This window comes from Phalacrocorax carbo, chromosome 12 (genome assembly GCF_963921805.1).
Source record: "Phalacrocorax carbo chromosome 12, bPhaCar2.1, whole genome shotgun sequence".
Taxonomy (NCBI): Eukaryota; Metazoa; Chordata; class Aves; order Suliformes; family Phalacrocoracidae; genus Phalacrocorax; species Phalacrocorax carbo.
In genome coordinates this window covers 8,758,815-8,786,794 of record NC_087524.1, presented here as the reverse complement: position 1 = coordinate 8,786,794, position 27,980 = coordinate 8,758,815, and the positions used below count along the sequence as shown (strand labels likewise).

The 27,980-nt window shown below is 46.8% G+C and overlaps 1 protein-coding gene across 2 annotated transcripts; it reads left to right on the top strand.

The window, feature by feature from the left end:
* On the top strand, nt 1-27,898 carry ARL3 (ADP ribosylation factor like GTPase 3). Of its 2 annotated transcripts, none has more exons than XM_064464048.1 (6): nt 1-159; nt 9,500-9,643; nt 10,789-10,905; nt 15,566-15,616; nt 17,575-17,760; nt 24,550-25,566. In XM_064464048.1, the coding sequence occupies exons 1-6, from the start codon at nt 157-159 to the stop codon at nt 24,694-24,696; spliced, it is 648 nt and encodes a 215-aa protein (XP_064320118.1). In that variant the 5' UTR covers nt 1-156; the 3' UTR covers nt 24,697-25,566. The 2 variants fall into 2 exon arrangements, with proteins under 2 accessions (XP_064320118.1, XP_064320119.1); XM_064464049.1 differs by lacking the exon at nt 24,550-25,566 and adding an exon at nt 27,591-27,898 and having other exon boundaries at nt 2-159.
* The last annotated feature ends 82 nt before the right edge of the window (nt 27,899-27,980 follow it).

Below are 27,980 nucleotides of genomic sequence, written 5' to 3'. Positions count from 1 at the left end.
GCGGGGCTAGCCGCGGGCTGTGGAGCCGCGCTCTGCCCCTCCCGTCTGCTCGACGTCGGCACGTTCCGTACGTACGGCGGGAAGCGCTGACGCTGTACGTAGCAGCGGCGTGTGTGTGACGCAGTTGCCCATGGTAACCCCGGAGCCGCGCCGAGGATGGTGAGGGGGCGGGGGGGGGGGTGGGGACACGCGGCGGGTGGTCTGGCAGGGCCGGGGCACCGGGGGTGCCTGCCCAGGGGGGCGTGGGGGCGTGGGGCGCCGGGGTGCCCACCGGGGGGGCCTGGGGCTCCGCGGAGCTGGTAGGGCAGCGGCGTCCGGCCAGGCGCGGGGGCCGGGCCTGCGGGGTCTGGGGGCGCCCGGCTAAGGGGCGCCGCCGGGGCTGTGGACAGTGTAAGTCTGGGGCCTCCAACCAGGGGAGGTCCTGGTGGGGGCCGGGGCAGGAGTTGGGATCCTGGTAGGGGCCAGGATCCTGGCTGGGGCTGGAGGCTCTGGGGGACCTGGGCAAGGGGATTGAGTCGGGTCCTGGTGGGAGTCTTGAAGATGCTATGGGGGGAGCCTTTGTTGGGGTTCGGTCAGCCTGCCTAGTGATTCATTCGAGGTGTGGAAGGCATGGTGGAGGGCTGGGTGCTCGGGAGGGCTGGGGAGCCGGATGGCAGCGGCCTGCTTGGCCTGAGGAGGGAGGGAGCAACGGAGGAGCCTGGGGAGGATGGAGGATAGTGTTCAGGGGCTGACTGCGTAAAGTCTGGGAACGTCTGCGGCTGCGAAGAGACGCTGGACAGCCCAGCCAAGGTGGGAGGGGGCCACCCTGGGGCTTGGGTCCTGGCTACAGGAGTTGAGGGAGCTATCGGAGAGCTTGCTGAGGTGGAAGGGCTGGTTGCTGATAAACAGCCTTAAAAGGGAGTTCAGGCATGGCAGAGAAAGCCTGGATGTGAAGGGGTTGGGTGTTCGGTGATGGACAGCACTGAGGCACAGTGCTCAGGGGAAGAAAGAAACCTGCCACTTGGGTGGGATGCGCAGTCTGGTGAGGAGTCACTGGGAAAACCCGGTCAACATTAGGTGGCTAGGATAGTTTGCAGGGATGTTGTGTGTTCAGGGGGGTTCTGCCAGGGGCTGCGGAGATGAGGGAAGGTCTGGGCTGAAAAGAAGAGGTGAGAATATATAGTGGGAAGGGCTGGAATCTTGATGCTGATGAGAGAAAGAGAGGATCTAGGGAGGAAAAAAGTGTTCAAGGAGAGAAATAAATTGTTTGAGAGGAAGCAAAGTGGATTGAAGGGAGGAATTGGGGTCTTGGGTGTAGTGAAGTGTCTGGTTAGGGTGGAGGGCAACACTGGGAGACAGGCGTAGTGGTGAGGGTGTAGTGTAGTCTGAATCAAGGTTGGGGTAAGGTTGAATAATGGACTGGAGTGTTGGAAACAACTTGGGTTTAGATGCCAGGGTAGTTGGGGTGGGACAGGTGGGATGCTGACAGTTCAGCGAGGACTGGAAGGAAGGATTGGGGCTGCTGGGTGAGGGGTGGTAAGAAAGAGCTGTGGTAGGTGAGGGAGCCACTGCCAAGGTGCAGCGTGTGCAGAGAGCACAGGCAAAAGGAAATGGCAATGGGGAAAGAGCTTTCCCAAGGCCAAAGCCATGTTTTGTCCAGGAGCCCCCTGCACACAAGCTGGATTCATGCAAGTGGACAGCACAGGAGTAGGCATAAGCAAGAGCAGCAAAGGCAGCTCACTGGTTTAATTCTGGCTCCATCTCCGCCTATTGGGCCACAGAGAAAGAGACTGAGATAAGGTCTGTGGGATCTGCTCTATTTTAGATCAGTTGGTGATGGAGCATGTCACACCAGACACCGAAGCCATCACAGATGGACATCTGCTATAAAGATGAGGGCAGCTGCCTCCAGCCACGCAGTGCTTTGTGGGGCACATTTGGCCTGCAGCTGCTGCTAGTCAAATCTGCTCTTCTGCCTTGTGATGTCCAGATAAGCTGGTGTAGTCTGGGATCTGGCTGCTGTTATCCGAGTGCTTTGTGTGTGGAGAGGATGGACTGGGTGTTTTGCAGTGTACGTGTTATTTGCTACAATGTTTTACTGCCTCTTTGTCTATTTTCTATTTCTGGGAGTTGTTTTTTCAATTGCAGCCTCTCAGGCAGGGTGGGTGCCACTTTGGAGTGCCTGGTGGACCAGCTGGGCAGAGAGGACTGCAGAGCTCTGTACAGTCTCTTAATAGATTCTCAACTTTCACTAAAACAAAATAATCCTTAGTGGTAGAAACTCTCTGAAACACCAGCAAATATATCCAAAGCAGCTCTGGCAGCCTGGGGGTGTGGGTCAGCAGTCAGAAATGATCCAGACAGCTTGATGTAAGAATTTAACTGTTTGTCATTTGAGCCATGGTAGTTGCCTGTGAGCATGTTTCTTGCGTGTCATGATTGCATTGGGAAGTGCTTAAACCCCCTTCAATGACTGCTTGCTCCAACTCCAGTGATAAGAGGGTTAATGCTGAGGTGTAAATTATTTCGGTGCTCATCCAAGTGAGTAAGTACAGAGGGGAAGTGTCTCCTTCTGCAAAGCATACCAGCATTTCTCACAGCTGTGGGGCAGGGGTGGTGGAAGGTCATAGGTGGAGCACGGAGGGAAAGATGAGCCGTAAAACTGCATAGCATGAGGGATGTGTAGCACTGAAGTCTTTGGCGCCGTTAAGCAGCATCTGTGGTGGGTGCACAGCAAGGGCGAAGGGAGGCTGCTACATGAAAGGATATGCAGCTTTCCAAAGTTTAGGAAATGCTGTGTGAAGCAGGGCTTGTGGCTTCCTTGTCACTGTAATAATCTTTACTGAGTGAGATGGTGTGTTATTGATAGGTGGTGGGGCCAGAGGATGGCTAGTGTTTTTCTAAAACCATTGATTGAAGATGACATCATTGTGTCAAAACCAGGGTCGTCAAAGCATGGCCTCATTTTAGAGTTGAGGAAACTGAGTCATGGCGTGTCTAGCTGATGCTAGGCAGATCTGGTGGAGAGAATGAAATACCAGCATAGCTAAACATAGTCAGGCATCTTTCTCCTGGTCTTGAGCTCATGTTTCTAGCAAAGCCAACATCTATCTGTTGCCTGCTGTAGGTGTACCTAGTACCCAGAATTTCTTTTCTTTTGTCCCTTGTTGCTTGGTAGTAAGGCTCTATTTAAAATGGCCCCATTTAAAAAAAAAAATTGCTTTCAAAAGCTTTAATAGTGCCTTGCTGCTTTAGTTTTCCAGTACAGTTCCATGTCACTTTTTTTGTTTATTTTACTGATTGCTGAGAGATTGATATCAGAAACTACCTGGAGGTAGGACAGTATACCAACAACTGGCCAAGGCTTTCAGGTTCTGAAACCAGATGAAGACTGCTGACATTGTCCAGTGCTAGACATTGTCTCTTCTCTTTGCAGGGCATAGCACTTCCTTCAAAATTGCTAAAACCAGAGGAGTTTGATTTTAATTATGAAAGGGGGATTCATGCTGGTATTCATTAATATACCGAACCAGAAAGTGCTGTGTGACCTCTTTGCCAGAAAACTATGTTAGTGTGTTTGAGCTGGAAGAATTCTGTAGGTGACTCGACTCCGCTAAATTTTGGATTTCAGTGAAGGAGAGAAAGTCTGCACTGAATGACACCATATGGTGGAGACATGCAGCAAGCAAATTATGTTTTGGGAGTTTTGCCAGAGTAAGAAGTATTGAATAAACTGTGCTCAATAGATTCATTTACTTTGGTTGTATTTTGAAACAGACTGGGTGATTTTGTGACCATTAGTAACATTTGCAGTTCAGCAGCCGAAGATAAAGGTAATCAAACGTCATTCTTCAGGGCACCAGCTAATCAGTGCAGTTGTCAGGAAGGACTCCCCTCCTCCAGCTCTGTGTGCAGGATTGCACCCTGGACGACAAATGTAGCCTCAAATATCCACTGCTGAAGGCAGGATATTTGGCTCAGCTAAGCCCCTCATCCTCCCCCATGTCAGCTTCTCCTGCATGACTTTCTGAAACCATCACGTGCACCCTCTATCTTTAACTTACTCTTTAAAAACAGTGAACTGCTACCATATTGCTTGATTAAAAGTAAATTGTGGACCAGAGCTGTGCTAGGTGCTGTGCAGGCAGAACACTGAGATATTGCCCACACCATGGAAATATAGTATGTCTGAGGTGAGAGATAACTGAGCGATACGAGTAAGGAGAGCCCAAGACAGGCTCAAACTTGGTGTGTTTGACACCTAAACCTCATCAAGGATTGTAGGTGTGGCAGAGGAGCAATTAGCAGGAGAATCATGGGGTGGTTTTATGGATAGTTTGCAAAGTTTCTCACACAGTGGTAGGAAAGGCAAAATGGTTTGAGCTCAGTAGTGCTGGGGCTGGCAGCATGAGCCACAGAGAAACAGAAGCTGTCACCTCCATGGCAAACGTTTTTGGCTGGGAAGGGCCTTGCGGGTGAAGGCAAGTGACTTGCGGTTGTAGCAGTGGAGAAGAGGGCGTCCATGCAGGAGTGCAGAGATGGGAAAGATGTGGTCACAGCAACAGGCTGAGGTGCTGAGCTTTGTGGCTGTATTGCATCTTGGTGAATTGATTTGATTCTAGCTAAATACCCACATCTAGTAGATAAGCAATTCCTGGTGACTGAGGGTGGTTTTATTTTAAATTCATTATCTGAGGTTTGTGGCTAATAAAGTTAAACAGAATACATTTACTTCTCTTTCCTAATAGGAATCAACCGTGCTCCGCAGCGGCTTGTGGGCCATGCTTTATCCGTGCCCTGTGTATCCAGCCCTCAGTACATGGGGAAATTGTTCTTTCCATTATGGCTTTATATTGCCAATCTGATACAATATTTAAACAAATTATCTCAATGCTCCGTTTGTCCCAAACCAATTTTTGCTTTGGCCTATAAAGTGAATCTTCCTTTCAGCAGCTTCTGTGGTAGAGGATGTAGTTACATGCATCAACTAGTTCAAAAGACCCATATACAGCATGGATTTAAAGCTGAATAAACCCACAAAACCCTTAGCTAGGACTATAAATGTCACTGTATTTTTATATATGTCTGGTGTGTTTTTTTTAAGAATAGGATTACTACATGCAGCTATAACTGAAAGTCCTTTGATAATTCAGTGGGTATTTTAAACATAGCAATGATATACTTTCATAAAACCACACACCCCTGTTTTCTGAAGGATGCTAATAAGATGGTTAGCTTTTCTTTCATGCTAGATGTGTTTATGAGTGCTCTTGCCCATTTAGTTGCATTTCTGAATTTAATGCCCCACTCTGATTTCATAGTAATTGTCAGGAGTCTGTCTTTCTTTTTGTATGTCCCCACTTACTGTCTGAAAAATGCAGTCTCCTCATTGCTGACCCCATCAGTCTGTCTCCTCATGGTGCTTGTAAAGAAAACCCTCTCCACCAAGGACAAAGATGTTTTTAAACAAGCCAATCTGATATAAACCATAGTTTGCTTAACCCAGAGGTGACCAAGAAGCGGTTGCTGGCTGACTGTGCCCAGCCTTGAGTTGCTGTGTATGGCTGCCCTTCTCCAAAGGCTGCATGCGCTGCCATGCTGTGCTGTTCATTATCTGAACAGCATCTGCAGTTCCCTTCCCTGTTACAGATGCCGCAGTCTGCTTAGTTTTGTGCAAATGACATGCTGCCCTTATACTCCTATGAGTTGTCTCTGCAGCTCCTCAGCCAGCTAATGTCTCCACCGTCCTGCTCGAGTGTTGTCCTTCTCCTCACCCTGGGCACCCCAGTGAGCGAGTACTGCTGGCCTGGCTGCCGTGCAGGCATCCTGGGCATCCTCCCTCCTCACTGCAGGTTACGTCCCAGCATAGAGACATTTCTTTGCTGCTGCGCTTCAAAGGCCTGCTCCTCTTCTGTTGTTTCTGAGCATCTTCTTTGCACCAAATTTTCCCTTTCATGTCTTTCTACCTGACATCTTCCACCAATAACAAGGGGTTGCTTTCTGACTCTCATCAGCGTAAGTTCATTTCAGTGTTGTGTTTGCAAGCAGAGAAGTGCTTGTCCATCAGTGTGTGTGCGGTAAGGGTTGCTTGTCCCACGTAGGGGTGGTGTGCAGCAGGGAACTCGGCTGAGTTATTTTTTCCAGTCTACTAAGCTGTCAGGAAATGCTTTCTGTCTTCTTAGCCAGTGTGCTCGTAAGACCAATTAAAAACAAAAATATTAGAAACCCATCTGTGCATGGCTTTCCTTACTCTTAAATCCTCACTAACTAGAAGGAGAATGCTGGGTACAAGTTTTAAATAATATTTACAAAACAGTAACAGTCATAGTAACCAGTACTATTATTTGGCTCTTGATTTAATTTGTGTGTACGGACCATGTAACCTATGCTGGCAGCTACTGAAATAAAGTCCACTTCTCTATGTTGGCTTGCTTGTCTTCCAGCCTTTTAAATCAGCTTACTTTATACCTTGGAGAATACTTTTATTTCTATATATATCCTCTCTTCTATTGGCTACCCCAGATAATCCTGTGATCAGCCATGCAGCAGTGTCACTTGAGTAGAATATGGAACGATGCTGATCGTTTTCTCATAGGCTGTCATACTAGCCCAGAAATAGCATCTGTCTACAATGGGAGAAGCTCTATTAACATTTACAACTGTTCCTCTTCCCGACCCCTGAGAATTGCTCTGTGGTAGATAAGCAATACTTTGTAATACATTTCTTTGCGCTCAGTATTTTGGAGTTGAATTGTGAAATATAAAGGCTCCTAATCCTGATCTGCTCTGGGATACACTGCTCTGCTCTTACCAAGTGGTGCTGTGAATAGGATTAGCATTTCAACAGCTTCTTTTTTTAACTGTGAGCAATAAACTAAAATAATAGGGCCTGATTCAGAACCCTCTGAAGTCGGCCAGTAGCACTTTGGCTGGTGTGGGCTGGCTTTGGGTCAGGCCCATAAGAATTGGAATTCAGTGTTTCCCTGGAAAGGAGGGAGAATGTATGAATTTTAGAGTTCCTGCTGTAGGGTCTGTGCACACTGAGCTGAAACCCATGGATTGACAAGCCAACAAACACAACTGTAAATTTTGACTGCAGGTGAAAAGAAAATGTGCGATGCTAGTCATGCAGTTAAAACTTGTGGTTTTTTAAATTATGTCAAGGGCACTTAGGACATGCATGTAAACAAGTAATCATTAGAGGTATTTCTGTTGCTGTTCCTTTTTGATCCCCTCGGACGTGTGGAAGTACAGACCGTCATCGGGGCAGAACATGGGGTGGGTGCTGCAGCCAGGGAGATGAGCTCTTGGGTTGAGAGGACTTGCAGCAACTGGCTGTGCTGGACACAGCCCTCCAAATTCATTAGCTACGGGCCCATGGGCGAGAGCCAGCTGTGAGCATCTGGCCCTCAGAGCTGAGCACGTGATGTTACAGGCCTGTACTCTTTGACTGAAAGCAATTTGGAGATTTACTGTGCCTGTACTGTGCAGGCATGGCACCCTCTACCAAACAGAGCCCATTCCTGATTAACAGCTCTTGAGCTGGGCCTGGATTCCAGTTTTTTACCAGCCTGTTTATGAAATAGGTGATACCCTGAGTCCGCTTGTTGGGCTGTAAGACTGTAGTTTTGCTGTTCCTTACACAAACTCTGAATTTCTGAACCTAAGCTTTCCATAGTGCTTTTTAAAAGCAGAGCAACAGTGGTAATCCTGCAACTTTCTACAGTTATCCTTCCAACCCAATTTTACTAAATTCCTTCTCTTCTCCCAGTTTCTTACATATTGAGCATGTATTTTGAGCTGTATCTGGTAATTAAATGGAAAACCGATGAATTACTTGCAAATTGAAAATGCTTAGAGGGGTGGTGGATCAAATCTCACGTGCATTTGAATCTCAGTGTGTTTTCATCCTGCATTATTGAACACTTTGGCATCACGACCTGCAGCGATGTGTTCATTCCAAAACACTCCGCACCTCAGAGCAGTGTGATGAGCAGTCAAAAGCAGCGGTTTCCAAATGGCTGAGGTGGGGCTCTCCAGGAGTTGGCAGAAGGGCACGGCTACAGACGGGGTACGCGTTGCGGCAGTGACAGTTGTATCACATCCTGCAGCTCTTTATCTTGAGGACAGGTTTCTGATTGCTGTGATCTGGAGGGGATCGGGAGCAACCTTCACGGCTCAAATAGTCCTTGGCTCCCAGCAGGAATATTTAGAGGGTGTAGTTCCTCATAGCAACAAAGCACTTCATGACATTTAACTGATCCACCCTTGCAGGTCGACAAGAAATATTGTCTCCATTTTGGAAATGGGAGAATAAAAAAGCTTGAGATGGGCCTGGGTTTGCACAGATATCTGAACTTTGTTATCAGCTCTGGGTCTTAGTGGGCTGAAGAGAAACGCCTCGCAGTTGCCCTTCAGGATGTGGGAATTGTCTGGGAGAGACTGAGCAGGAGTCCTGAGGTCCCTAGAAAGGGCTGTAGGTGTATTTCTCTCCTGGATTTGCTCAGGCAGTTTAGTTGCAAGAGCATCTGTGTCCCCAGGCTGGGTGTCGGTGTGGTGTGTACTGCTCGGGCTGCAAGGAGCGGTCCCTGCTGAGCAAGGCGGCAATGTGTCCAAGGACACTCAGGCAGTTGTGGACTCGCAGCCTGCTCCTGTGCCCTCAGCTGCAACTGCCTCTCTGCTCTGGGGCCGGGCTGGACAGCAAGAGGCAGGTGGAAGTGGGGTGATTTGCATCTCTTGGTCACGTGGCAGGATCCAGAATATTTTTCCAGCCATTTTAGAGAGGTGCAGGTCTCTGAGTGGTGGCACTGACAAAAGCTTGGGTGTGCTGCTGTAATGTGCACGGCTGTAAATGAGCTGACCTGCATATTCTGTTTCCTAATCCTGAGTGATACTGTCAGCTCAGAGAGCTGAGCCTGGCTAATGACTGAAATCCACTGTGCTTTTCTCAGCAAGGATGTGTGGTGATCTGAGATAGTTGTTAAGTGCTACATCCTGAGAATCAGAACTGCACGTGCCCCATGGGTCCAGCATGCTTTAGACAGATAAACGGGTTTGAGATGATCAGGGAGTTACTATGAAAAGAACTGATGTCAGGTACACAGTAACCTGCAGTTAACTAGGAGGGAGATTAAAATAATGGGGTTTTCCCTCTGATAAAGATAATGAAGAGCTCGCAAGGACTTGGTTTGCAGCTCCTACACGTGATATCTGTAGGCACTGTCTTCCTGGCACAGGGAATGCCAAACAGCTGTGTGACGAGAGCAATGCAGCTGGTGGTGCACCCCATGGAGTGACATTTTTGCTGTCTGAGACCTTGTTGATACTCCCTGAGGTGAAAAAGATTGGGGTATGGGGGAGGAGTAGAAGAGGAAATGGGAATAGGGACTGCAGGAAGGGGTTCAAGATGTCCTGGGATCCACTGTCATACAGAACCTCTTTCAAGGGAGGAGGGCATGGCATGGTGGGGCAAGAGAGTCAAGGGGGGAAATAACAGCTACAATCTCTCTTGTGGATTTAGGGTTTACTGTCAATCCTGCGTAAACTGAAAAGTGCCCCAGACCAGGAGGTGAGAATCCTCCTCTTGGGACTGGATAATGCAGGCAAGACCACGCTCCTGAAACAGCTGGCGTCTGAGGACATCAGCCACATCACACCAACACAGGTGAGGAAGGCCTTTCCCTGCCCAAGGCAGTTCTTGTGGTCTCACCTGCCTTATTATACAAAGCGCTAAGAATTCAATAGAGTATTTCAGTAAAAGGGGGAGCAACTGGAGCCTGGTGCACCATTAAGTTTGTGTGTTATCTGCATAAGAGGAGGCTCCCTGAAGGAGCCAGCGAGCATCTGGCCAGATCTGTCAGGTAGTGCAAAAGTGGATGAGTGCCATGGAGTTCTGCAGAAAGCTTTTGGGTCATGCTAGGGTTGTATGGATGAGTCTTTGCTCCTGTTACCCTTGCCAAACAGTGATCATGTACAGGGGATGCTGCAGCACTGGGCAAGCTCCTGTCTCCTGGAATCTTTCACCCAGCCAGCTCCAAGGGTCTTGCATATTCCAGCACTCCCTCTCTGATGCCTCTGGTCTCTTCCTTTCTTTGAGCCTCAGGCTTGGGGCGAGGGATGTTTCCCATCAGAAGCACTGCAGCATCGCTCCTGTGTTGACCAGAGGAGGTTGCTAGAGAGCTATGGGAGATGCTTCCCCCCACCCCGTATCTGCCTCCCAAAGCTCCCAGCCCCGACACCCTGATTCCAAGCCCCAGTCCCCTGGGTGGTGTGGCAGCATATTGCCAACCCACGCCACATCCTGTTTTTCTACTTGAATGCCCTTTCAATTGGTGCTCTAATTGATGAAATGGACCCTTCAGATGTGCAGCTGTTGCTCTTTTAAGCCCAGCATTAGCTGTGTCATGTTGAATTGAGCTGAGACCTCTGGCTTCGTGTTAGCTGGGACTCTACTCAGCTTTCACAAGCTCAGTCCTGCTCACAGCGCCCTTGTTTCCTCCTTATCTGCAGCTCTCCCACCTCTTCCTGCGCCCACCCTGCTGAGCCCTCCCAGGGGACTAACTGCATCATATGTCTTTGTAGCCATGACAGCATCAACCCTTGACCCAAGAACACTGGCAAACTGATGGCTTTGCGGCTGTGTTCACTTTTGCCAGTGCCTCTCCCACACCCGATCCATCTTTGTGGCTGCCCAACCCATCTCACTGCATGTTGCAGGCATGGGATATATAAGGTGTTATGGTCTGCTTATGTACATGATCCAGCCATTCAGGTTTATGCTCTGTGTGGCTTTGTTTTTGCTCTTTCCAGGGCTTTAACATCAAAAGTGTACAGTCTCAAGGCTTCAAGCTGAACGTATGGGACATAGGCGGACAGAGGAAGATCAGGCCGTACTGGAGGAACTATTTTGAAAACACTGATATCCTTGTGAGTATTGGCTGCAGTTGAATGCTGTGTTCATGAAATGGCTTTCCAAGGTCTCAGCCAGAAATTCAGGAACAAGTAATGTAATGTCCCAGTTCTCAGCAACACCATTGCCATTGTAACAGGAGTTATTCTGAGTGAAATGGCAAGATTGGTTGGGTGCAGTAAGAAAAATACAGTGATGTTTGGAGAAATCATTCGGTTGTATGTTTTTACTTTCACAGGACAGTGCTGGTTATAGCCAGTTCGTTTCCTCTCATCTCAGTCTCCTTCAGATGAAAGAACATTAATAACTTGTAGCTTATCCATCTATAGCTCCTTTCACTGGAGACTCTGAAGGCCTGTCATGGGCATTAGTGACTTAAGCCTCATGTGTAGAGGTAGGTCAGTATGGTGCCTTTGTTTTTTAGTTGGGGAAACTGAGGCACAGCAGAATTAAATGCTATGTCTGGCATCAGATAGGAAAGCTTCTGGCTGAGGGACACAAAGAGACCCCTTGTCTTTTCTTTTGCTCCTTTAATCATAAGACTGTCCTTTAATGTTTTTGGCAACTTCTCTGTAATTACCTTACGATTAGCTACAGATGACTACAATTATATTTACAGTGCAGGACCTTTATGTTTCCATGCCAGAGCATGTTACCCTGGGATCCTCCAAGTGCTGTCCTGACTAGTTTCAAAGATCACCTCTAACATGCAGCCATGTGTGCCAGGATGAGGGCAGGCTGGGTGCTCTAGGCCTCTCCCCACCCCAAACAGTGTTGCCTGTGGGGTCAGAGAAAAGGCTATTCCAAGCAAGGTCTGCAGGGCTCCTGTGGGAGGGCGGGAAGCTCTCTCAGAAAGGCGGCCTTCCTCCGTCCTGTCACACACACATACTCCCTAATGTGTCAGGAGCTTCAGTGCGCTTCCATAGAAGGATGAGTGGAATTAGGAGTAGGGCTCTCTACTCCAAGGCTCATGTCAGGGTCCTGAAGGGCCTGGCTGTGCCTGCAGGTTTAGAAAACATTGTCCAAATGAAGCTGTTATGTAAATGGGACTAATAAACCCTCAGTAATCTCTTTTGCAGGTCATTTTCAGCCTTAATTTGGGATTTAGTGTTTGAGGGCAGCCACCACAGCATAAACCCCATTGGTTGCTTTCACAAAGAATAGTGGTGAGATCCTCCTAGGGGAAAGATCTGGGTTTGAGAAACTAGCAGGACACACTTCACCTGCTCTGCTGTGGCCATTGAGAAGGGGGTCATGGCATAGCTGTGAGGTAATTGTGCCCATTGAGCCCAAGCTCTGCAGCTGTGCGTGGTGGGGAGGCAGTAGGTGTGCAGATCAAAGTCAACATTGCAAAGCAGCAGCTAGGGGGATCTGTGCCTGCTATGGCAGGTGCTCAGGCTGCAAAGACTGTGCAACCGCAAAACAATATCTGGAAGACTGCTGGCAAAGGCAGTGAACTGTGCTGGCCTGTGGGCTTTCCCCCTTCCCAATGTGTGCTGCATGGGAGGTGCAGAAATAAAGGTGAATTTGAAGACTGAAGGAGATGAAAGCAGTTGTTTTCCCAGCCCTCCTCCCACCCCAGTTAAAGCAATGTACAGAGAAAGCCTTTCTTTTCATATGAGTAAGAAAATGGGCAGATAAAAGCAGAATCGGTTTGGGGGAAGCGGTGGTGTGAATTCAGAGGGAATAACTGGTGCACCTGATCTCCCCTGCCTGCACTCTGTGCTGACACGTGGTCCCAGACTGGGAACTGTCAGCACGGTAGTGCAGTGTTTTGCTATGTCCATACACACCAAAACTGGAATCAAGTATATACTGATGACTCTCTCTCTTCTGCCAGCCCTTACCCCTGTTTTAGCCAGTAATTTTACCCTCTGACTAACCTGGTGCAGGTTGTGGCTCTGTAAATTGAGACAACTTATCCCTCATGTTATTTCTTCATTCAGTCCCACCACTTGCAATTTCTGGCCAGCCCACTTACTTCAGGTTTTGTTTTAGCCTGTTGCTCAAAGGAGGCACACAGCTTTATGGGAATTTCTTGAGCTCCATTTCTCCAGCATGATGTACTCAATGACTGTACTCCATGGCTGCTCAAACCGTCAAACTGTGCTACTGAGCACCACAGCCAGAAACAGGCTTCTTGTGCGGCCCTGGCCATGGAAGGTGGAGATGAGATACGCTACAGCTCCCACGACCCCCTGCTTCTGTCTTCTCCTAAACTACATTGCACAAAGCAGAAAGTACCCTCTAAAGGGTAGTAAAAGGCAGGAAGTGATTGCAGATTCAAATCTATGCAGGTGCCTTTGAATGAGAGCTTGGTCTTGCATCACACACCTGTGATATTTGGAAGCTTAACCCAGGCAAATAAGGTGTGGATATCTGGCTGATTGCATATTCAGACAGGCACCTGCAGCTATTTGGCACAGTGCTTTCTGGTTTGGAAGTAGGCACTCCGCACATACTTTACCTTCTCTGTGCTGTGCTTTTGTGGCTTTTGCCCTGAGCACTGTTGTCTCCAATTCTCATCTTGCAAAATAGCTCCCTAGCAAGGAACGGAGCCATACTTTACCTTCTCTGTGCGGTGCTTTTGTGGCTTTTGCCCCAAGTGCTGTTGTCTCCAATTCTCATCTAGCAAAATAGGTCCCTAGCAGGGAATGGAGCAGTGCAGGAGAAAGCCTGGCTGGTTGGGACTCAGAACCCTTCCTTGCCAGTTAGAGCACCATAATATGGGAGGCACTGTCTTTCAGTTGAGAAGTAGCGCTCAACTATTGTGTTCATGTGTTCCTAAGGTTCCCCTGAGATGTCCTGAAGGACAGATGACGGTCCAGTTTCACCCCAGAGCATAACTGCCAGCCCTGCAGCTTCTTCCTTTGTTTTGGTCTGTGTTTCCTACCCCAAATGGGATGCACAGGGGTGGATGCTTGGGAGGGCCAGAGAGGACAGGCATAGCTGATACAGTATTGGTGCACGTGCTTGGGATCACATTGCGGAGAGAGGCTGTGTGTCACGCCATGCCCACAGGCTTTTCCCTATCACGTGGCACCAAGTGCGTGCACTGCTGACGCATCCCTACGCAGCTGCGTCCAGCCCTGCTGCGTGTCCCCCAGCCTCTGTCAGTGTGCATCAGCCTGGCCCCAGGAGGACTGCAGACCCCAAGTGATCAGCAGAGAGGTCTGCGAGGTTGCTGGGTTACCTCCTCAGGCCTGGCACACAGATTGTCCTGCTGTGTGTTTGGTCCCATTTCAAACAACTCTAACACTGCTCGTTAAGGGAGTGCCTACAGTTTAATAGATATTGCTGCTAGAGATCTTCCCTCCCCCTACTATTTGGTTGAAATTATCCTGGAAGCGTGGAGTCTTATGCTGAGACTGCCTGTGAGGATGCCATTTATCTTGATGGCGGGGTGCTGTGCTCATCTATTCCCTGAAAACCAGGCTGACACTTGCTCCCTGTAAGCCACCAAAGAGCATGTAGATGACATGCTAGCAACTTCAATCGCTGATGATGGGGAATGGCAGGGACTGGAAGCAAAATGCTCAGTGTTTGTCACCAGTCCTGTCCCTGTCTGCTGTCCCAGCGCCCTTTGCCTTCAGAAACCTCCCATACCAACTAATGAAAAAGGGATACCAGGCTATTCTTGCCTGAGTGTCATACTGAGGTTCCCCATTTCTTTAGATGTAGCTTCATACTTGTGCGCTCTCAACCGCAATAGCGTTGCAAGGGGGAAGGAGGGTGACAGGACTTACTAACTGCATATTTAGGGGGACCTTTGGAAAAGGAGCCTTTTAACCTGTGCAGACCTAGAGATGTCTTCACTGAGAAGGCTCATTTGCATTTAAAGAAATAAATCAGCACGTCCCATGTTGCTTGGAGAGGGTGGAGACCCCCTCCCAAGGCAGGGAGTTTGTGGGCCGGGGGATCCACCCTTCTCTATCCCATGGGACAGGTGTCTGCCTGGGACCTCCTTGTGGACCATGAGATGTGGTGCCCAGCCCTGAGAGGGTGGCAGACTCTGCTGTCAGTGTTTGTGAGCCAGGTGGTCCCATCTTCTCCATCATCCTGGTGGATAAGCTGGCAGCTGAAGATGGCCTCTCACAGGCTGGATCCAGCCCTCCTCCCCAGCCACCTGCTCCAGGAGGTTGGAGTAGGATCACCTGATGGAGAGGAACTTGATGTCCCCGATATATTCATCTATCCCCTCAGTGCCATTGTGTGCCTTTGTGGCTTACCGAGGAGGTGATGCGTCCTGCTAGAGGGCAGCGTGGCATAGTTGCACCAGGGCAGCACTTGTACACTGTTTGCTAGGGTGAACAACAATGTCTGGCTCCCTAGGTTTTGCCCTCCTGTGCTCAGCTTCAGCTTGTAAGCTGAAAAGATACCGAGCAGTCTCCTGTTCTCTTCAGATAATAGATGCTGTGGACATCTCTATGAGAGCATCCCCAGTACTGTGCCCAGCTCCTTTCTGATCCTACTCACGTGGCTGTCCACCCTCCCAGCTTTAAAAGAGGTGGTTCCTTTCCTTTCAGAACATCAAGAAGTTTTGTCAACATTTGCTGTAAATAATACCGGGGATCTTTGTGCCCAAAAGCATAATTATTAGGCTCAGCTCACTTAAGCGTGTGATACTGTGGAAGAGTGTCTTCTGGGAAGAGTAACTTTTCCTCATTTCTTTTTCAGATCTATGTCATTGACAGTGCAGATAGGAAGAGGTTTGAAGAAACGGGTCAGGTAAGTTACTTATGCCCAGCTTCCTTTGAAGTAACTCAGTGCTCTGAGTGCCCCTTGCTCACAAAAGTTGGGAAGATGATTTTGTTGTTTATGAGGGAAATTTGCATTTCAAGAGACTCGCCTTTCAACATCAATGTAGATTATTTTGGTAGATGTGAAACAAGGAAAATAGGTAGCATAATTCCGTTTAAATAGAACGGTTTTCATTAAAGTTATATAGTAATAGCAAATGGAGCTGAATACTGAAAGCAAAAACTTCTCTAAGTCCTTTAAACCTTGCCAAACCAAGACCCTGAGGAATCCTGTTTTCTTACTTACAAAGTTGAAATGGAAATCATATTGACTTGATTGTCTTTTGGATGTAATTGAAAAAAAACTAAGAACTTTGTAACTAGGACTGGCCCAAAAAGTAAGATTTCCATTTTGCAAAGTTTTGATGTTTTGTAACATTTTGTTTTTTAGGATGAAACAAAAATAGGACTTTCAAACTTTCTTTTATAAAATTCAGAACGTGAGTGTCCCAAAATAGCTAGCAACAGATTTACCCCCAGAAATGGGACATTTAGTTTAAAGCCCTCTGTTCTGCCTGATTTGAAGGAGGCACTTGATCTTTCACCTCTCAAGTATCATGGACACACCCTAACAGCAGAACTGCTGGTTGTTTTAGGGGTGGGAGAAATCTTTCCCCTGTTGGAGCTATTTCGTTTTATATCCATAATTAAATATTCATTGGGCAAAAGAGAGGGAGAGGAAGCAGAAGCTTAGAGCACTTGCCTGAGTTAGGCAGAGTCAGCCTGGACCCCTCATATTTCCACAGACACTTTTGGTTTCAATAAATCAGCCACGTCAGATGAAAGACCTATTTTGTTGAAAAATTCCCAGCCAACTCTGTTTCTAACTGTGTTCTCTCATCCTAGTTTCCAAACCAAACGTTGCTTTTGGGGGGATGGAGTCAGATTTCCACTGCAATTTAGCATCTCCCCAACTGCACTCATTTAATCCAAAAGTTTCTAGCCAGTTGATGAAAGATGGTAGGACAGTATCTGAGATCATGAGACCTTTCCAGCTAAATAAGGAGCCCACAAAAATCGCATATACTCATCTATAAGAAACACCAGCAGTCCCTACAGGTTCAAGTTCTGCTGGGTTTGTCATATGTTCACATAAGGAAGTGACTTGAGAGTGTGTGCTTGTTTCACATGAGGCCATTGCATAACCCTAGACATGAAGTATTTCAGCCATCGTTGATCCACTGCAGATTCAGATTTGAGCTATTAAAAGAATCTCTTTGAGTCATCCAGTTTTGAATGAACAAACCCATTTCTCAAGATGCCACCCAATGTGTGCTGTGCATATGGAGCCAAAATCCAGCTAGTAAAGCTGATCTAGCTTGTCTTCAGCTAGCCAATGCCTTAAGAAGCATCAGCACTTTCTTATGGGAGGGAGATTTCCATTTCTGGGGGGAAGAAAAAAAAAGTCCTTTCCTGCTCAAATCGCAGTGTATAAAACTTGGAACAAAACCCTGAGACTCATTATTAGCAAAGATACCAGGGCTGGTGTCACAGCTGTGCAGGTACAAATGCCAGTCAGGCAAGAACTTAAGACAGATTCCTCATGCTGCCAATTTACATGGTTTTTGCTGTTTCATCAATTTTGGTCTCCTGGGAGCTGGGACTGGTAAAACACAGAGTTGTAGCCTTTAAGGCAACTGCTAATTTCAGACCAAGATGAAGATTTTTGTAACCTGTAATTGGAAGAAATAGCTTTTGAACCTTGGGCAGAGATGATTGTATACATTTTTGCTCTCTTATAATAAGATCTAGGTTTCACTGGAACATACTCTTCTAGCATTTGCCCTAAATATATTTCTAATTAGAGACAACCACTGGTGGTTGAAGGTTTTCTTCCCTTCCCTCTCTCCATCTTCCCCCCACCCCACTCCCTTGTAAACGATACAGGAGCTGGCTGAGCTTTTGGATGAAGAAAAGCTTAGTGGAGTCCCCGTGCTCATATTTGCTAACAAGCAGGATTTGCTGACGGCTGCCCCTGCTTCAGAGATTGCTGAGGGACTGAACCTACACACAATCCGGGACAGAGTCTGGCAGATCCAGTCTTGTTCAGCTCTTTCAGGAGAGGGAGTACAGGTGAGGCTCTGGAGAAGGCTTGCTGTGCCAGCAGGTCATCTGTAAGAGATTGCTGTCTCTGATCTGCAGGGTGAGGCTGGACCGGCTGCCTCATGAAGGAGGGTCAGCGCGGCCAAACCCTCGCAGCGCAGAATGCGGGGGGTGTGTCCCTTGTTTCCCGTGCAAAGGGACAGGAGAGCTGTGGGCCCTTGGGATGTCTCCATCCCCGGAAAAGGGGAGACCAATCACCTCCCCACCCAGGACCCCTTGGCTGGGCCAAATGAAGACACTGGTTTATTTTAAAGAGATGGCTGTCAGGTTAATAATTTTCACAAAACAAATCGTCTTTTACTATTAACCCCTTTGAGTGTTACAAGCGTGCACTTCAGAAATCCGATTTACCTTCGCTACTAATGTCATTTGGCGTTTTGCTCAACCCAGGATTTTTCTGATCCAAAGAAACACAAGAGTTGATCGTGGGGCAAGGACCACTTCTAATGGCAGCTTGTGGGGCAGCAAAATCCCACTGAGGGGGCTGAGTTGCGTTGCTGTGCTGAACTGTAATAGCTGTGTCTTGGGCTCCTGTGCTGTAGCCAGTTCCTGCAGTATAGTAGCTCTTTGTAATGTAAATGGGACTTAGGTTTGTTTATTTCACTCTTAGGCTTTTCTGAATTAATGAAATATTTGCAGTGCTCACAATCCACGCAGTCAGGAGTACTCCCTTCACTGATATTTAAAGAAACAGAACGGTGAAGACATTTATCTTCATTGCAGTTTCAGAAAAGCCTTATTTCCAGATGCTAGTGAGCTGTTTGGGATAGTCAGATCTCAAGCTGAGCATGAAGAGTCGCAGAAGAATCCCGAAATACTGAGTGAGCAGTGAAATGGCAGATGAAATTCAGTGTTGACAAATGTAAAATAATGCACATGAGGAACAACAGTCCTAACTATACACACATGATGATGGACTCAAAATTAGCTGCCATTACTCAGAAGCAGATTGTTGGGAACAGCAGCTTAGTGCTCATCAAAGGCCAGAGAGGAAAATCAAATGCTAGGGAATTATCAGAAAGCAAACAAGAAACATCCCAGAAAACATTACTTTTGTAGCAGGATGAAGGCGTGGCGAGTCCATACCTTGAAGATGACATTCATTTCTGCCTCTGCCCATCTAAAAAGATTTTCTTAGTAGTAGAATCAGGGGGTCCCAACAAAAAATTAGGTTGAAAGGTCTTCAGGAGATCTTTAGAACAACCTCATCTTTAAACAGGGATAACTGGGAGGTTGCTGAGGGCCTTGTCCAATCAAGTTATAAATATCTCCAGTGATGGAGATTCCGCAGCCTCTTCTAACACTTAACTACCCTCATCAGAAAAAAATATTGTCTGCTCATGTTAGGAGACATTTAAGAATATTCTGTCGAGAATGGTCAGTAGCACAGAGTGACATCTGTACACAGAGATAATAAATTAGGACTTTCAGTTTGGAAGAGAGAGGTCAGAGAGCGGGGAACACTTTCAGGATTTGTAAAATAAGGTATAAAAATGTCAGGCAGACTATATGCTGTTTTTCATGTTGGTAGATGAAGGGCTTTCCTAATTAAATAATCAGACAGCAGCTTAAAAGAAACAAAAATAAGTGCTTCTTTGCAAGTTGTGTAATTAAATTGTGGATCTCCTTGGCACAGGATGTTGTGGAGACTAAAGGTATCAGTTGGTTCAGAAAAGTACTAAGTGAATTTCTGAAGAAGAGATCCTCAGGCAGTCACTGATCACTAAGCTGAAGGCAGCTTTTGAATGAGGAACAGCTTGGGCCATGGACTGGGAGGGAAGAACAGAGCAAAGGAGATCCTGTTCCTACATGTTCTTTCCCTTGACATCCCAGAAGGGGATGCTGCCTGGATGGTCAGATTGGTCTGACCCAGTACAGCAGTTCTTTGATTTAAAGTTATTAACCTGATGTTTAGACCTAAATGTAGTAGATGGTGTTCTCCAAAGGGCCTGCCTTTAGTTAGCTAAGATACAAATTCAGCTATGTTGCAGGCAATCTTGTGAAAGGCTTCAACTCTAAGCTTTATTTTGAAGCTGTGGCGGAGGGAAATGCGTTCCACAATGGCAATGTATATTCAAGTCCGAAGAAATGTGATCAAGAAAGTGAGGCTGCAGTTCACAGGGTTGCAGGCAGGAATAGCTCACCTTCTTCCCTCCTCTAGTTTATGGAAACCCAAGTGAGCCCTCCAGCTGCAAAGAGGCAGTAAAGAGGCAGATGACATTCAGGGAAGCATGTTGGATGTGGAAGAATTAAATGATAGAAAGCAGCACTTTCTGTTTGTGAGCTTTGAAAAATGCCTCCTCAAGCTGATCTGTGGGCTTTCTGGATTGGGCTGCACCCTTCTTTGATAGCACCTTCTCACTGTGACTTCTCCTTGAAGTACAGTGAATCCCAATACATTCAATAGAGTAAATATACAGCCCAATACCCTCTACCAGGGAAATGAAATCTGCTTCTGCATTCACTTCCAGAAAAAGAAGACAAGAGCTAAATAAAAGTATTTACAGGCCTATATATTTTGTTCATCATGCTTATCTAGACAAATTAATTTAGATGCAGGCCAGATAACATCCCACTTTGTTGTCTGCAGTCTCATTGCCCTAAATACTGCAGCTTATTCCATAAACGATTATTGCAGAAAGGTCAGGGAAGTCACAAACTCTACAGCTTACAGAAAAAGAGCCCCTACATTTCTCTTCTGCCATAACTCCAGCCCTGTCAAATCAGACAGCAAGAATGCCAAGCTGTCCCTTTCCTTGGAAATTCATTGAACAAGATGGTTTGGGAGATGGCTTTTAATCCAGGACACCAGGATCACCAGGACAACCAGGGGATCAGGCCCAGTCAGCATGGGTTTATGAAAGGCAGGTCCTGCCTGACCAACCTGATCTCCTTCTATAACAAAGTGACCCACTTAGTGGATGAGGGAAAGGCTGTGGATGTTGTCTACCTACACTTTAGTAAAGTCTTTGACACTGTTTCCCACAGCATCCTCCTGGAGAACTCGCTTTAGGGCAGGGCCTAAAGAATTGTGGTGAATGGAGCTAAATCCAGTTGGTGGCCAGTCACAAGTGGTGTTCCCCAGGGCTCAGTATTGGACCAGTTCTGTTTAGTATCTTGATCCCCTCATCCAGATCATTGATAGAATGCACCCTTGGTAAGTTTGCAGACAACACCAAGTTGGGCAGGAGCATCGATCTGCTCGAGGCCAGGAGGCTCTACACAGAGATCTGGACAGGCTGGATCAATGGGCCGAGGCCAACTGTATGGGGTTCAACAAGGCCAAGTGCCGGGTCCTGCACTTGGGACACTACAACCCCTGCAACGCTACAGGGTTGGGGAGGAGTGGCTGGGAAGCTGCCCAGCGGAAAAGGACCTGGGGGTGCTGGCTGACAGCTGGCTGAACATGAGCCAGCAGTGCCCAGGTGGTGAAGGCGGCCAACAGCATCCTGGTATGTATCAGGAATAGTGTGGCCAGCAGGCGTAGGGAAGTGATCGTGCCCCTGAACTTGGCACTGGTGAACATTGTGTTCAGTTTTGGGCCCCTCAGTACAAGAAAGACATTGAGGTGCTGGAGCATGTCCAGAGAAGGTCAGCGAAGCTGGTGAAGGGTCTGGAGATCAAGCCCTATGAGGAGTGGCTGATGGAGCTGGGGTTGTTTAGCCTAGAGAAGAGGAGGCTGAGGGGAGACCATATCACTCTCTACAGCTACCTCAAAGGAGGTTGTAGTGCGGTAGGGATTGGTCTCTTCTCCCAAGTAACAAACGATAGGATTAGAGAAAATGGCCTCAAGTTGTGTCAGAGGAGTTTTAAATTGGATATTAGGAATAATGTCTTCACTGAAAGGGTTGTCAAGATCGGAATAGGCTGCCCAGAGAGGTGATTGAGTCACCACTCCTGGAGGTATTTAAAAGACATGTAGGTGTGGTGCTTAAGGACATGGTTTAGTGGTGGACTTGGCAGTGCTAGGTTAACAGTTGGCCTTGATGATCTTAAAGGTCTTTTCCAATTTAAATGATTCTATGATTCTAAACTAAACCTGGATCAGCCCAGGAGGAAATGGTGTCTTCAGTCCTGTGATTCTAAGGAGAGGGCAACATGCTAAAAATTTAGGGGAATCAAAGAAGAACTTGTTTAAAGAGTGAGATTAAGAAAGATGTTTTTGAGGAATATCTCTACCAGTGTCTCAGAACGGGAGCTCTCTATGGTAGTTAAATCTCAGGTCACTGCTTTAAGGACTTCTTTGAGAAATGACAATGAGTGACAGCAAAATAAATGAAGACATGGAAGCATCAGGTATGCAGAATGAAAGCCAAGGAGCAAGCATGCTAACCATTGCTGCTGATGGAATATATTAGCTACAGTAAAATTGGAGACATCGCTGATGGATTTTGCAGGGAAGAGTGGTGGTGTATCTAGTACTGAGTATATGCAGGAACAGAGTTCATAGGGGAAGATTTTTGTGATAGCTTGAAGGAAGAGCAATGAGCAAAGATAAATAATGCCAATACATGAAGGAGAAATAGTTTGAAGGTCATTTAATTAGTTTAGCTGCTAGCACCATGGTGTATAGAATTAGGTAGTTAAGACTGGGGATTTCAAGGTTAATGAGATTAGATTATGGTTAATAGAATGATATAAATTTAGAGAATTTAACTATTATTTGAAATGGGTTATTTAATAAAACTGTTAATTAAGGAGGGAATCCATATTGTCATCTTATCTTTTAAAATTAACCATTGGGGCCTCTGGGAAAGTGGCCTAGCAATGTCCTGGGCGGGCTCAGAAGAGAGGTGACTGGGTTAACTGGAAACCCCATGTAGTGTCCTCTGGATGCCAGCTGGTAGCCCCAGTTATGCCAGCTGAAGACCTCATTACCTCCCAACTGTAACCGTGGGCAGCACTTGCTTTGTTAATCAGACTTCATGGTGCCATTGAGGGAGGAGTGGCATCCCTCATGCTTAGTGGCTTTTTCAGGCAAAGTGTCTGCTTGCATGTGATTTTATCCTTCAGCCTTGGTTCAGAAAGCAGGAAAGCCTTTTCTCCCCACCACAGCCATGTGGGCTCTGCCTCTGGAGCAGAGTCCTGCACCAGCCTATGCCAAGACCCTTGCACAGGGTACAGCAAGTAAGGGGGATGATCACTGATGTCAGCAGAGAAACATAAGGGAACTATTGCCTCACAACAGATCTCTGGTACCATGTAGGGTTGCATTTTGTGACCAGATCACCAGTTGTAGTCCTTGGTGTGCAAAACCTATATATGTTCTACCGTGGCTGGCCAGGGTGGGTGAAAGCAGGCAGGACTCCTCTGCTTTGCAGCCTGCCCTCTTGCTGGAAGTGTCATTTAGGGGCTAGGATGTGTATTAGACATAACTCAAGGCTTTGGACCGGTCCATGCTTTGTGGCTTGTTTCTTGTCTGAAGCAAGAGTCTCCGATCAAGGCAGCAGGAGCTCAGCCTGCCCCAAGGAATTGTCCCCCAGAACGATGCAGCATATTGTGTCCAGAGTCTCCCAAGCATAATGGCCCCCTGGAGACCATTAAAAGCCAGCGGAACTGAGAGTAGCCGCTGAACTTCTCTAATTTATGTCAGAGCTGCTCTGGCTGAAAGGACTGTGGAAAGGCTGAGCCACCTTCTCTTCCCTGGCTGTTTCAACCCAGTTGGGAATGAAGCCCAAGACCTAAGTTACGCTGATGCTGTGATTTAGCACTTTCGTAAGGGCAAGATTCAGAACAGGACCCCCCAGCAATGTTGTATCTTCAGAGCTAGGTTTTATCTTAAAGTTGTCTTAGCCAGGGCAGGCTAGATGGGGGTCTCCCACATCTTAAGGTTCTAGGGCTACTTGCAAAAGTGATTTAAAACCAATTTTGATTACTGTAGCTCTCCTGGGGCGTGTTGAGGAAAAAAAAACATGTTTCCAAATTACAGGGCAAAGTCTTGTGATTTTTAAGTAGGGTAAGGAGGGAGTCCACAGCACTGCATCAGGGGTACAAGGTCTCAGAGGACAAAAGAAAAGCTTGCAAACAGGCAAAAAACTATGGATAAAGTACATGCAGGAGCCTGTAAAAGCCAGCCTATATGATGACTGGAGGTGCAAAGAAATGACAGATAATGAAGGCACAGTCCTAGCTGTGCAGAGGGAGAAGAAAATGACAGTTAAAATAACGCATACCAAAAATGCCAGAGATGGAGAATTTTGCACTTGCCTGACCCAATTTGTTATGGCAGACAGAGGATTACATGAAAGGATTAAGCTTTGTTGTCCTTAAGGTCACATTAGGGGTCACAAGTTTGTGGCCTTGCCTGATCCCTAGCTTGCAGGGGAACAGAAATTGGGAGGCTTTTATGGGGTGGAAAGGACTTGTTCGCTGTGTTTGAAGTCAGATTACTTCGCTCCCATAGCCACAAAGCTGATAATGCAGAGAATAAGCAAGCAGTGAGCTAATCTCAAGCAGGACTTTTTATTTCTCCTGGGGAAGGCTCTACCAGTCCTTTCCCAAAGGGCACTAAAGTACAACTCCCTTGGCACAATAGCAGATGAGACTGCAGCAAGGCGGGGTTGTGCCGAGCAGCATTTCTCTGCAAGGAGCATTATCCTCTTCCCTGGAGTTCTCTCTTTGCTTTGGTAAAGTTTACTAGCTGCTTTTTGAGGAGCTAAGAGAGGAAAAGCTGAAAGATCTGAAATCTTCCCCTGGCTAAGTTTTCCCAGGGTTGACTTGAGGCTGGAATACTAATATTGTATCCATCTCCATCCTCAGAGTACCTGCCAATGTCTCTGTGTCTCAGCAAAGCAGCACAAGGACATCTATCAAGATCTAAATGTTACTGTAGGGATTGTACTTTCTGCACACAGCCATCTTTTAAGCATGCGATATAGGGACAGAGTGTGTAGGGACAAAGGATGACCACAGTGGAGTCCTTGTAGACTTGACTCTTTCAAGCACCATTTCCTCCTTCCTGTGTGCCTTCCCCATAGCAGCTTTTTGTGTTTGTAGCAGCTTTGCTGGATTTCTCTATCTTACCAACCCTCCATCCTGCTTCAAACCTTATGTAGAGAAACTGCAAACATACCTTTTAGTTTCTTCTGCTTTCCATTGCATTTGCTATTCTTCAAAGCGGTTGGGGACACTGCAGAACACATACCCCCAACAAAGTTGCACCAGAGCTACAGATGTAGCTGCAGTGTGGCTGAAGATGAGGAAAGTGTCTCACATATCTCTCTCTGATACTACACAGGTAGAGCTGAGCACATTAATTTTCCCTTTATCACCGTCAGACAGGGAGATATTTACAATCAAATGTGATTTTTTTTCTTCTGTCAATTAACTCATGCCAAAAGAGAGTTTTTAAAATCTATTCCTGCTTTAAAAGTTCAGTGACCTACTTACATATTTCAAGCCTGTTTGGAGTTCACCTTTCCTCTTGCATTTTGCTATGTCATTCTTTTGCCCTCGTTACATGCTTGATGCAGCCAGGCTCCCAGCCATGGTAAATCCCATCATAAACTCTGTTTTATGACCCTCGCTGCGCTGGTGGTGAAACAGTCTGTATTTCCCTTTCCTGAGCTCCGGAATGGCAGCAGGCGGAGTTTTAATCACTGTGAATTCAGGTTGTGGTCAGATTAGGTAGAAGATAGGATGCGTGTTTGTTGTTTTGCAGTGATGTATTGTTTCTGGGATTACTGTGCTGAATAGCAGAGGGTGTCAGCTGATATTTATTACTTTAAGCTGTCTCAGCTGTTCTGGTTCAGCAAATAAACCTGCATTTAAAATGAATGAGGAGCTCTGCTTTCCTTGTATGCCATGATATGTGTGAATGTGATTATTGCTTCCGAGGCAGGAGAGGCTGAAATCATTGTGGGAGCATTTTTAGTTATTTATTTATTTTTACTCTTTGCAGGCAATCATGCAGATTTCTAAAGCACACAATCAAGCCAAAGGCTTGACACCTCTCCTCCTAGCCCCATTGTTAAGCCCTGGCATTCCTCATGCTGGGAATCACTAGCTCCTTCTCTCTCTAAAGTGATAAGCTTTAAACCACGCTATTGATTGCTTAAGGCATTACATGTTTTACACCTAGGTTATCAGTGTTATTGAAGGGGGAAGACACAAAGCTACTGGGCCTTAAAATGAATCTACCTCTTGTCTTTTCCCATTTGCTCTGAGGATTTCAGACAATTTGTTTTACACTGGTCTCGGCTGCGGAGATAAATAAATGAAACCGGAGACATCAACCCTCCCCGAGGTTAGAGTTAGAAGTGTTATTAGTGCAGGGCCTCATGTGCACCCCAGCACAAGCTGGGCTCACTTATTCTTTATTTAACGCAGCAACGAGGGCTGATTTCAAAAGTTGCAGCTCCCCTTCAGATAAGAAGTGTCACATAGCACAGCTATCAAGGTGAATTGGTATTTTCAAGTGAGAACCTCTCTGCTTCTCATTAAGCCTTGAGGACTCCCTCTGTTCTCTCTTAACTCTTTAGCTCCCCTCCGACATGGCCACCACCTTTGTGGCTGAGGGGCAACATGGAGGCACGGCGGTGGTCTCGGCTCACCCGAAGGGCCTGCCGAGCAGTGCTGTCCTTGGGGCAGCTGAGGGCCTTGGCAGCCTGTTGGCAGCCTGGGAACAAGGGCGTAGGAAGCCAGGAACACTGCTACCATGGGACTAGCAACAATGCTGGCCCAAGGGCTCTGGTCTTTCTTAGTGTCTAACTATCGTTTTAATGGTCCAGAAATGACCATTGAACATAATACAGTGAAATTCCCCCTCCAGAACTCCACGCTGACGTTTGCCTAATTTCCCAGCAAAGATGTGCCACTCTCATCCGCAAAACCCTACTTGCCTGCCTTCTGCCCTGAGCCTCCCTGTCGGCAGAGGTACCTTGTAGGCAGGGTAGAGGTAGTGGATTTGATGGGATGCAAATATGAGGAGACTATGCATCTTGCACTCCGTTCTGCACATCTCACAACAGATAAGTGACAGGGGCAGATAAAATGTCACTTTGCCCTTCCATAGTGTATCCCATTCTGGGATCTCGTCAATAAACTCACGACTTGGGTATTCATGGCAGAAGTGTTACTGTCCTGCTGGCAGTGGTCAGAGATGTTGCGCACATGTTTTTACAGAAATACCCTAAAGAGTATATCGGCCTCTTAAAACATGACCACATCTATTCTATGATTCTATGTGGTGGACTTGGCAGTGATAGGTTAGCGGTCGGACTCGATGATCTTAAGGGTCTTTTTCAACCTTAACGATTCTATGATTCTGTGATTCTATTCTCACTGAACCCCTGTGGGACCCCTCAGGGGCTATTTTCTGTCATTTAGTGGCTTTCATGGACCTGGATTTCAAGGCTTGCAGCTGAGCAGAGAATTAGAGCCATATTCTTAATAGGGAGCTGACTGTATAACAAACAGCCCCCTAAAATCCATGGTCTCAAAGATAAGATGGCTTGCCTGAGGTTACACAAATCATCTGTAGCTGAACCTGGAACCGAGCCTTCATCTGCCACTGATGTACCTTGACTGCAAAGCGATCCTTCCTCAAAGGACCTACACATAGTGACACGATGAGATGATGATACTTTTTATGGTCAAATGAAAGATTTAATAACCTCTGTGTGACAACATCTACCGAGCAATGAAGCACTTGGCTTTTTACCCACTGCGTTTTTGGGTGCAGAGAGCAGGCGGGGGGTAGATGAGGAGGCAGAACATGGTGCTTGCAGAACGGTGGTCGGGTGGGATTGAGGGATTCCTTTTCCCTTCGCTTGACTAACATTACCTTTCTCTGTCTGAAGGATGGCATGAATTGGGTGTGCAAAAATGTCAATGCTAAGAAGAAATAAAGCGTTCTGAGCTGCATGGAAATGGAGGAGCGGTGGGAGCAGAATTCTAGCCTGAAAACACTAATTTGCTGCTTTCTGACCAAATGTTTTTCCATCTGTGCACAGCTACAGCTGTTAAAAGAAAAAAAAAAAAAAACCAAACAAAAAAAGAGTAAAAAAGGGAACAACATCGGTTAAAACCTACTGCTGGATTTGGAACTTGACCTGCTCTTCAGTATCGTTTTTTTATCCCAATAAAAGAATTATATATTTCCTCCCTATGCATAAATAGTATTAAATGTCTGATTAGCAAGCAAGTTTGTAAGCAGAAGCAAGACTGCGATTCAGTGTGGAGCAGAGGGA

Coding starts and splice junctions, on each gene's coding strand:
- ARL3 (XM_064464048.1), top strand. Junction 9,644..10,788: donor GCCACATCACACCAACACAG/GTGAGGAAGGCC, acceptor TGCTCTTTCCAG/GGCTTTAACATCAAAAGTGT. Junction 10,906..15,565: donor TTGAAAACACTGATATCCTT/GTGAGTATTGGC, acceptor TTTCTTTTTCAG/ATCTATGTCATTGACAGTGC.